The sequence below is a fragment of the Enhydra lutris genome, unplaced genomic scaffold (genome assembly GCF_002288905.1).
Source record: "Enhydra lutris kenyoni isolate GAN:26980312 unplaced genomic scaffold, ASM228890v2 scaffoldscaffold5, whole genome shotgun sequence".
Lineage (NCBI taxonomy): Eukaryota > Metazoa > Chordata > Mammalia > Carnivora > Mustelidae > Enhydra > Enhydra lutris.
In genome coordinates, this window is record NW_019154089.1 from 27952792 (window position 1) to 27964155 (window position 11364).

Consider the following 11364-nt stretch of genomic DNA (forward strand, 5'->3'; position numbering starts at 1 on the left):
TGGAGGTCGGTGCGGACTCTTCTGTTTCCCTGCGCCGGGTGGGTTCCTGCTCGGGGACCGGACCTGAAGAGCCGCCGCCCTGACTGGTTCCGGCGCCTAGTGGCTGGACCCCAGACCGATCGGAGAGCGACCTGGAGCTGGAGACGGGCGCCTGGAAGAAGCCCGAGCATCCTTTGGGCCTGCGCCCAGGCTCGGAGACGGGCGGGTGGAGACCGAGCGGAGTCTTCGTTCCTGGCCGCCGGCGCGCGTAGCTCGCCCGAGCCGCTTCCCAAACGCGCCGTCCTTAATACACCAACAGGTCCTACCAGTTACGAGCTGCATGTTCCTTACATGCATGCTTCATAATTAAAGCTCCCAACAACCCTCTAAGGTAGGTACTATTGTCCTCCCCACTTGAGAAATCGAGGCTTGGAAGGGACCCAGCCTCCAGGTGACAAAGCGAGGATCCCAGGCGTTTGCCTCTGGAGCGTTTGCTCAGCTACTGTTCCGTTTTCTCCTGGCCGTTGCCTTTAACTGCAGAGTGTGTTGATGAAATTCCGTCCCCCAGACACCCGCACCTCCCTTGGACTGGAAGAGGTAGTGGCGAGATAGAAGTTGAACTGGGTTTGATTTGGAGTCTTAGGTTTACAACTGCACTTGGGTGTTGTCACTGCGAAATATATATGTTAGCATTTCCCAGAGATTTCAGTTATGTGAATGTTCACTTTTAACCGGCTTTTCCTCAGTTGTGATACTTTTTGTGATCCTTATCTACCCTTATGCCTCATAAACTTGCAAAAACATTTTACTTAGTTATATCACGTCTTTAACTCCGCATCTTAACTCTCAAAGGAATCAAACAAATTATGTCTATTTTATAAGATAATGCATTTTCTTCGTTTTACTGTTTACTATGGAACGTTTTCCCATATAACATAAACATAGTGAGTGGTGTAATGTAACAACCATCATTCAGCTTTGTTAACAACTCAAGGCCCATCTTACGTCTCCTATCTCCACTACACTTTGTTTGTGTGTATACAGTATTTCAAAGGAAATCACAAAAGTTATTTCACTTGTAAACAACTAAGTCTGTATCTCTAATAAATGAGTACTTTTTTCACACAAACATACCATTATCACATCTGTTTAACAATAATTTCTCTTTTTTTTTCTTTTTTTCTCCCCATTTTTTAAGCAGGCTCCACACCCAGCATGGAGCCCAAAGTGGGGTTCAAGCTCACAACTCTGAGATCAAGACCTGAGCTGAGATCAAGAGTCGGATGCTTAACCGACTGAGCCGCCCTGGTGCCCCAGTTAACAACAACTTTTTAATACAATGATGCTTTTTTAATGTTTACATATTTTAGGATATTGTGATTACTAAGGAGCAAGTGAAAATTGAGAGGTTCTAAAACACAAGAAAGCCTCTTGGGCAATAAATTCCTCTTTGAGAATCTTGAAAATTCTTGCCACCTAGTCTCCCTCTTTGAGGGGGATGAGGAGGACTACTGCAAATGAATTTTTCTAAAAATCCTTTTGTTCAAAACAGGTAAATTTTCAATCAAAACATAGTTGAGTAGCATAGTCAGGGTGAATTGGAATGGACTCTTAACTGGTCCTGTAATAATTTCTAATGAGACTAAAGCAAAGCTTTTTCATTCACTTCTGCTCCCCAAAACATACATGGTAAATACACATAAGAGAATATAGAAAGATAAGCATTTTTTATGACAGTGTTATAATTACACTATCAGTCAGGAGAGGTTCTAAACAGTTGGCCCTATCATCATCACTTGACAAAGTTTATGATCAACTTTTAAACTTCATATCATCTTTCTTAATGGGCAGATACCTCCCAGTTTTTAACTGACTCATACCAGACAGCCATATGGTATGTCAACTTACTAACTTATATAGAAGTTCATTTTAGGGGCACCTGGGTGGCTCAGTGGGTTAAGCCGCTGTCTTCGGCTCAGGTCATGATCTCAGGGTCCTGGGATCGAGTCCCACATCGGGCTCTCTGCTCAGCAGGGAGCCTGCTTCCCTCCCTCTCTCTGCCTGCCTCTCTGTCTACTTGTGATCTCTCTCTGTCAAATAAATAAATAAAATCTTTAAAAAAAAAAAAAGTTCATTTTATAGCTAGTTAATTGTGGCACAGCCACTAGAAAGTTAGCATTTGAAGTTAATATTCTTGCCTTACTTATTGTGAGGGTTTTTTATGGCCAAAGTGGGCATTTGGACTTAAATGTGTCCCTGTTTTATTTCTGCCACATTCTGTAGTATAGAACTTTGGAAACAGGGGATCACTTGTTTACTGGAAGATAGAATTGTTTTCAAAGGTATATTTGAGCCTACCTGTGGGTTATACCTTTGCTCATTGCTAAGGAGGAAGAAAAGTAAAAGGCATGGCTTTCTTTCTGTCCCTCAACTTTCTTAGGAGGTTGTTACCAACTCAGAAACTTAAAAGCCCATTAACGCATTTACTTAGCAACCAAAGTAAATGCATTAACTAGCAACCTAGTATATCAGCAAGCTAGGGGTTGGCCTGAAGGGTATGTTTTCATTCTTCTAAATCTGACTATGCACTAGACTATGTATTAGAACCACCTGGACAAGATTTAGAACCTTTTTTTTTTTTTTTAAGTAATCTCTGCCCCATGTGGGGCTCGAACTCACAACCCCAAAATCAAGAGTCCCATGCTGTACCAACTAAGCCAGCCAGTTGCCCCAAGATTTAGAGTCTTTTGTCCTCCTTCTAGAAAAGATGATTTATTAGTTCTAAGGGAGGGAGATGTATAATTTCAAAGAGGTTCCCAGTGATTATGATGAGCATCTCTTATTAAAGATTACTGTTCTCGTTATCATTTATAAGAATTATCTAAAATGTTTATGTAGAATACAGATTCTGCACCCCTGCTGTAGAGCTAGGGAATCAGAATCTCTGGGAGTGGGCACGATGAATCTACATTTTATCGAAAGATTTCACTGATTCCTCCATTTGCTGAACTAGGAACCATTACCTTCTAATCCCCGTCCTCAGATTAAAACAAATTTAATCTTGGGAATACTGCTTATTTTCATTCCATTGTTGTGGCTTCTTTCTTGACTGCTTTTATTGATGGGTAGCTAAATGAAAAAGCATCATGAAATTCCTATTGTAACTAAGGGTGTCCTATGAGAGACATTTTTCTGAAGTCTCAGTAACAAAAATACTTGTGTTTCTCCTGAACAACTTGTTTTGCTTCTCTGTATGGACAATATGAATCATGGTTTGGTAGTGTGTTACACTTTAGCCGCAAGGAAGCTCTGAGCCAAATTTGTATCCTCCTTCTGTGTCAAAGGCTACTTAATCCAACCCGCTTGAAATTCTCTGCTTACGTTGGATTCAGAGCCAGTCAAGGATCAGATAGTATTACAGACCTGTTTAATCCTTGACTACGAAAATGAACTGGCCACTACGTCAAAATATCTCCTGCTTAAGAGTATTTAGTGAATTACTCCCTTCTCTATTCACTTGTTCATAACTGCCTATGTGTCTCCATCCCTGGCGGAGAATGGAAGGAGGGGGTAGTATAGTTGAGATGCCCTTTTAGGGAATACAAAATGTACCAGATTTGCTTGGAACGTACATCACTGAAAACGAATTAAGCCATAACTTCAGTTCACCAATAGAGGTTTTATAGGTATTCACCACCTACATGAGTGCAAATCTCCTAAATGTAGCTTACTGGTAAGTCATTTATTCTGGGGCATTAGCTGTGAGTTGATAGTTCTAAGTTGGACCGTCATGCTCTCATGGTTTACTTTCAACTGACGTGTTACAGGACGTGTCTTGTACAAATGGCATGTGATGTGGCTTTGTTTTTATTCGGTCAGCTCGTGGTTTTTAATGTGTGGGTTATATTTTACTCCCAAAGCAAAATTCTGCAGCATCTCTGGAATACTGCCTGAGAATTTGGGGGTGCCATGTCGAAGAAACGCAAATGGGATGACGACTATGTTCGTTACTGGTTCACCTGTACAACAGAGGTTGATGGAACTCAGCGCCCACAGTGTGTGTTGTGTAACTCGATATTTTCAAACGCTGACCTCAGACCATCCAAATTGTCTGACCATTTTAACAGACAGCATGGTGGTGTAGGTGGGCATGATCTCAATAGCTTGAAACATATGCCAGCACCATCTGATCGGAGTGAAACCTTGAAAGCATTTGGAGTTGCATCTCACGAGGATGCCCTATTACAAGCATCTTATCAGTTTGCATATTTATGTGCCAAGGAGAAGAATCCTCATACAATAGCTGAAAAACTAGTGAAACCTTGTGCGTTGGAAATAGCACAAATAGTTTTGGGACCAGATGCACAAAAGAAGCTTCAGCAGGTACCCTTATCAGATGATGTGATCCATTCTAGAATTGATGAAATGAGCCAGGATATCTTACAGCAAGTTCTAGAAGACATCCAAGCCAGTCCTCTGAAAGTAGGTATTCAGCTTGCTGAGACCACAGACATGGGTGACTGCAGTCAGCTAATGGCATTTGTACGATACATAAAAGAAAGAGAGATCATAGAAGAATTTCTATTCTGTGAACCATTGCAGTTAACAATGAAAGGAAAAGATGTGTTCAATCTCTTCAGAGACTTCTTTCTAAAGCATAAGATAGCATTTGATGTATGTGGCTCTGTTTGTACTGATGGTGCCTCTTCTATGCTAGGAGCAAATTCAGAATTTGTTGCCTGTGTGAAAAAGGAGGCACCTCATATCGTGGTCACACATTGTTTGTTGAATCCTCATGAACTTGTCACAAAGACCTTGCCTACAAAACTGAGAGATGCTCTGTTTACTGTGGTGAGGGTAATAAATTTCATCAAAGGACGAGCTCCAAATCATCGCCTCTTTCAGGCTTTTTTTGAAGAAATTGGAGTCGAGTATAGTGTCCTCCTTTTCCACACTGAAATGAGATGGCTTTCCCGAGGTCAGATACTCACCCACATTTTTGAAATGTATGAAGAAGTAAATCAGTTTCTCCACCACCAAAGCAGTAATTTAGTCGATGGCTTCGAAAATAAAGAGTTTAAAGTTCACTTAGCGTACCTTGCAGATTTATTCAAACACCTGAATGAACTTAGTGCATCTATGCAAAGGACCGGGATGAACACAGTATCAGCCAGAGAAAAGTTATCTGCTTTTGTTAGGAAGTTTCCATTTTGGCTAAAGCGACTTGAGAAAAGAAATTTTACCAACTTTCCTTTTCTTGAAGAAATCATTGTTTCAGACAACGAGGCAGCAAGCATTGCAGCTGAAATACCACTGCACCTGCAACAGCTGAGCAGCTTCTTCCACGGGTACTTTTCTGTCGGCGATCTTGCTGAGGCAAGCAAGTGGATACTGGATCCGTTTCTTTTTAATCTGGATTTTGTCGATGATGGTTATTTGATGAAAACTGATCTTGCTGAATTGCGAGCTAGTGGCCAAATCCTAATGGAATTTGAGACAATGAAGCTTGAGGATTTCTGGTGTGCTCAATTCACAGTGTTTCCAAGCCTGGCAAAGACAGCTCTAGAAACCCTTATACCATTTGCAACTACATACCTTTGTGAATTGGGATTTTCATCACTTTTACATTTTAAGACAAAGTCCAGAAGCTGCTTTAACATGAATGATGACATCCGTGTGGCTATTTCAAAAAAAGTTCCTCGTTTCTCAGACATCATTGAACAGAAGCTACAGCTACAGAAGTCACTGTGAGCTGATACATTTTTAATGTATAATTTTTAATATATTTTTAATTCCATTGTAAAATTAAGCTATAATTGTGTCTCTTTTATATTTACGGTCTACCAAAGCCCAAGAAAAAGTTTAGCATCTGTAACTTTAATTTTCCCAGTTCTTCTGGTAATAAGAACACAGGCAGCAGAGAAGATGAAGTCTCGCCTGGTGGATACATAGAATTCTTCAAAGTATCTTTTGAACCTGCTGATATGATACATAAAAAGACACATAAGCCCTAGAGTATCCAGCTAAGTGGTACAGTAGGCTAGGAATGGAGCCCATCGAAAAGAGAAGATCTCCTAGAAAATGGATCTTCATGTTAAAAGTAAAAGTTGAAGGACAAAACGACAGACTGAGTCCCCACATCTCTGTGAGTGTTGTTATGGGGAGATTAATGGGATCAGAAGAGGATTGTGAAATGTTATAGTGGGAGGAGGGATGATTCTAGTTTATATAAGATTTACTTTTAAATGTATTCTTTGAAGTAGTCTTATAATATCCAGTCCTCTCACTCCCATGCTCTAAATACCATGACATTAATAAATGTCCTAATAGCCTATTAGTCACTCTTTGTCTTTTTTTAAATTACAGCAGGACTCCAAGTCATTGGGCTCATTTAGCCACTCCAAGGCTAAAAAGAGCCTTGCCATAGAGATTCTGATTTAGCATGTCTGGGCCTTCATTCTCAACCAGCTTCCAGATAGTTCTGTTGGATTCTTTGGGCTTCTGTTCTCATCTTATTTTCCCTTTACCCCAATTTTCTCATTTATTTTACATCTTAAGCTATGTGAATTTTCCTAACTTAGTTCAAAGCTTTTGAATGGACCGGAATATAAATAATAAATAAATTGACATGAAGTCACTGTGGTAAATCAAAGCCATCAGAAAATTTCCTGTGGGAATTTAAATTTATATGCTTTTTCTAGATAATGATTTGGTAAAATATATTTTTAAACATTAATAAATTTACATTTTTATTTCAAAACTTTAATATCTTATCGAAGTGGTAGGCTAAAATATGAGTCCTATAATGAAAAGCCACAGTCCCTTTCCTGCCCAATTACTTAACCATTTCTGTTTATCTCTAAGTAATGTGTTTATACCAAACACATATGCCAGTTCTGTGTTTTGGCTTTTTAGTTTTTTAATTAAGCAAACTCTACCCTCAGTATGGGGCTCGAACTCACAACCTGGAGACCAAGAGTCACGTGCTCCACCAACTAAGCCAGCCAGGCATCCCCACATACGCCGGTTTTGATTTATCAGCTTTAGAAGTTATATACTGACTCCTCTAGATAATAGGTAATTACTGAATTTATAAAATGTTCGTTTCCTTTCCTACTATTCCTAATTTTTTATTATGGTAGTATTAATTTTAGTTCCTTTGTTGATTATTCATAGCCCTTTGATTGGGGATTTTTCCCTCTAGGAATTTACATTCTGGGAAGAGTCAGGGATATCCTGATTTTATTTATAAAATGGGTAATTGCAGCATTTTTATAATAGTGAAAAATAGGAGGAAAAAAGACTGAAGGGGAATGGAATCTGACTAAGAGTTATCACCTGAGTACTACAAATTGAAGTTTGTATTGTCTACGCAAAACTCGACCTGATCACCATCCATCAAAATACTTTTATCAATAAACATAAATACGTGGCTTTCATCTAAAAATGTATTTATAAAATATAAGTCCTAATTTTTTTCTAGTATGATCTAACATCAAAAGCAGTGGGAAGAATTTCCAAAGCTAATGTAGGAATAAATGTGGAAGAGTATGTATAAAGTTTCATATGTGAGTGTATCTAGAGATAGGAAGGAAGACGGATGGGAGCAATGTAGGCATGTATGAAGCATGCAACCTAACAATACAAAAGAGCAGGACTAGGATGCACTGCCAGAAGCAAATGACCTTTGATGGCCAGTCTTTGATTAAGTCCACTAGAATTCTCTCTTAAACTAAATTCATTCATTTCTGCTATGAAACAAAAATCCAAAGGCTATTTTAAAGGGAATAGCTGAGTTTTTAATTTATTTTCAAATTCTACAACGGTTTATTTTCCCTGATCAAATTACAGAGACTGCAATATCTGCTAAAATGAAGAAGAAACTTAGTTTTTTGTTGTTGTTGTTGTTGTTTTTAGTTTAAAAAATTTTCCCGCAATGGTACATACATTGGCACTTACAAGTCTTGTGTTGGTTTCTTTTTCTCCCAAGAAAAAGATAATTGTCTTATATTTTTTCTATAAGGTCATATAATTAAGGTTATTGGTCAGTTGCAAAAAAGAATCAGGATAAAGACATAATCTTTATGACCAGCAGATGTCACTCTCTATGCATGATTGGTTGAAAATAAATTTAACCACATAGATTTTGCCAAATACCTTATTTTAAACATCTCTAGAAAAAGTATTTGTAGCTCACATTAAAAATGCCCCACCTGGGGACGCCTGGGTGGCTCAGTTGGTTGGACGACTGCCTTCGGCTCAGATCATGATCCCGGGGTCCCGGGATCGAGTCCCACATTGGGCTCCCAGCTCCATGGGGAGTCTGCTTCTCCCTCTGACCTTCTCCTCCCTCATGCTCTCTCTCACTGTCTCACTCTCAAATAAATAAATAAATAAAATCTTAAAAAAAAAAAAAATGCCCCACCTGGTTAAGGGGGTAGGAGAAGAGTAAATGAAACAAGATGGGATTGGGAGGGAGACAAACCATAAGTGACTCTTAATCTCACAAAACAAACTGAGGGTTAATGGGGGTAGGGGGGTTGGGGGGGGATTATGGACATTGGGGAGGGTATGTGCTATGGTGAGTGCTGTGAAGTGTGTAAACCTGGCGATTCACAGACCTGTACCCCTGGGGATAAAAATATATTATATGTTTATAAAAAATAAAATTAAAAAAAAAATGCCCCACCTGAGGGGCGCCTAGGTGGCTCAGCCAGTTGAGCTGCAGGCTCTTGATTTTAGCTTAGGTCATCATCTTGGGCTCCTGGGATCCTGCCCCATGTGGGGCTCCATGCTCAGAGGGGAATCAGCTTGAGAATTCTCCCTCTCTTTCTGCCTTTCTCCCTGAATTTGTGCTCTTTCTCTCTAAAATAAATAAATCTTTCTTCTTCTTTTTTCTTTTTTTTTTTTAAGAAAAACTGCCCCACCTGAGCCCCTGCTGGCTCAAAATTGGCAAACAGAACTGTGGTGGAGCATTGGGAAATAAGGGTGGGAAAGAGAAAATACAAGGAGCTTTTTCTCCAAAACTGACTTGAGCATGTGGATGTTTGACATCTCAACTAGTTTTTCTAAGCCACCAAGGGCTACTTGAAGTGGGTGGATAGGTCAGCACATACTCCTTTGCTATTCCATGACAGTAAGGCTGACAGAGGTGCCAACAGCAAAGCCATACCCAGATAATGTGTCTTTTCCAGTGAGAGTAAATTGCTGTCCTTTCCATGATAGAAGGGATCTAATGTAAGTAACCTGTCACTAAGTGCCCATATCAGGGCTCAGTACTGGTCTCTGGTCTCTGCTGTTGGCAGGTCAGGCACTCAGTAAGTAGGTCAGTCTTGGTGAAGGGAGGTCTGTGTCGCTAAGCCTATGTATAAGCCTCCGTCCTTGCCAACATGGCCACTCTTGTCCGTGGACCCACTGAACAGTCATTAGGATGGCTAGAAAAAAAAAGCTGACTAATAGCTAGCTACAAAGTATGTCATCTTGTCCTGATACTGAGAGCCTCCTCTGTCTTAATTTAGGTTCAGCAAGCCCTTCGAGGAGTCCTCAAGCCAAGGCCACCTATCACAAGTGACCCCTATACGCTTTAGTATTCCTGTTACTCTCAGTCATTTGCTGAAAGCAGCCCAGCTGGGAAGCATGAATCAGCACAGGTGTGATGAACTTCAGAGAGCAACAGCTGGGGCCCATGGTCAATTATGTTACCTATAGTTGCATGTTTACAAAGTACATTCTTATGGATGTACAGTGTCCTGTGGTGAATATTAGCCAGGAGCAAAATAACCTTCAATTCTCTGCCTATTCCGAGAGGTCCGTTTATATACTTCACTCCAGACCTCGTCACTTGTCGTACATATCTGTTCTTCCCAAATCCTGAACAATCATCCAACCATTAGTTACTGCCCTTGAACTCTAGAGTTTCGATGCATACTTCTGGGTAGTGCCCAGTTCAGACATAGCAGACAAGCAGTTGTACAGCTCAGAATTCTTTGGAAGACTCCCTGCGTTAGGATCTTTAAGAGACACACCTGATTGATGTTCTAATGCTACAGCAGACTTTGCAGCTCCCAGCTGCACAGCCTAGCGGGCAAAATAAACTATAAACCAGACTTAAATTCCTTGTTAGTCAGCTGGTCAAAAGTAACTCCTCATGCAGCCAAAGTTAAAGACTGAGAAAAAGGAAGACTTGTAACAGGAGTAGGTGTCAAAGAATTTGAGCCACCTACTCAGGCAGCTTGCTTCTGCGTTCTAGACCTGCTGGATCTCTCTCCCTTATTTACCACTGCCGCTTGATGAGAGGGGGCTGCGGTGCACATTCCAGTTTACGGCTTGCTGAATCACACAGCAACCAGTGCTGTGAAACAGAGCTGTTTCCAAAAGGAAAATCAGTTAGCTTCAAAAGAGGGTATGGATTTGCTCCCAAGCCCTAGATCTATTTGCTTCACTTCAATTAGCATTTGCCAGAGGCTCCATACAGAATCCTTATTTGCCACACTTAATGTCATTGAATCTACTGGTCTTCAGTTTCAGGGGGCAGAATAGCTAGCCCTACACTTGCTACAGAGCCTTTTCCACTCCACTCAAACCGGCAGTGTTATGGTAAATGGGTCAGAGTGATACACTCAAACGTGGTATGTGTTGCCTCCAAAAGCCAAAAAAGCCCACCAAGGATCAAGCCTCTGTTGCAGTGGGAGGTGATAACAAGGTACAGCAACTTACATTTCACCTGGAAAGAACTATTGCAACATGCTCCGGACCATGAGCCCATCAGAAATCTCATCAAGGTGCATGCATCCCTGGATTTTTATGGAGTTTACCTCCCACTCTTCCACCTCCCGTGCATTTTACGAAGGCATCTGAAGTACTGGCCACTACCTTCCTACCAGGTCCAATCTACATGTCATCAGTGAAGTGGACCAGTGTGATGGGACTGTGACACATCAAGATGATCACGATCTCTCAGATTATGACAGACAGGAGGCTGAGGTCGCCCTAAGGGAAAACTATAAAGGCAGTCTCAGTTCTGCAAGATAGAAACAAGCTGCTTCTGGTGGCCATTGCAGATTGTTACAGAGAGGGGATAAACAGCATTTGCCAGATCACTAATGGTACATGAAACGCCAAAGATTATGTTGATTTTCTCTCATAAAGATAGCACATCTGGAGCAGCAGTTGCGAGAGGAATCATCACCTGTGTAAGTTTACAGTAATCCGTAGTAATTCTCAGATGCATTGACATTTGGCACAGGACAAACAAATAAATTTAAGTGGAAATGTGAAGATACCAAGCCTGTGGTGGTGGCACTAATCTCTGCAATTTCCTCTAAGGATGTGTTATTACTGTTGGCTTGGTAAGGAGGGATTTTCTAGGGGCTTCTCCTTGGCCCT

General features: G+C 40.8%; 1 protein-coding gene across 1 annotated transcript; it reads left to right on the forward strand.

The window, feature by feature from the left end:
* On the forward strand, positions 1 to 6307 carry LOC111141012 (zinc finger BED-type containing 8). The gene is made up of 2 exons (XM_022493327.1): positions 1 to 370; positions 3900 to 6307. Exon 2 carries the CDS (start codon positions 3949 to 3951, stop codon positions 5728 to 5730), a length of 1782 nt encoding a protein of 593 aa, XP_022349035.1. The 5' UTR covers positions 1 to 370; positions 3900 to 3948; the 3' UTR covers positions 5731 to 6307.
* The last annotated feature ends 5057 nt before the right edge of the window (positions 6308 to 11364 follow it).

Bases quoted from the DNA above. Each gene is read 5' to 3' on its own strand.
- LOC111141012 (XM_022493327.1), top strand. From the start codon at position 3,949: ATGTCGAAGAAACGCAAATGGGATGACGACTATGTTCGTTACTGGTTC.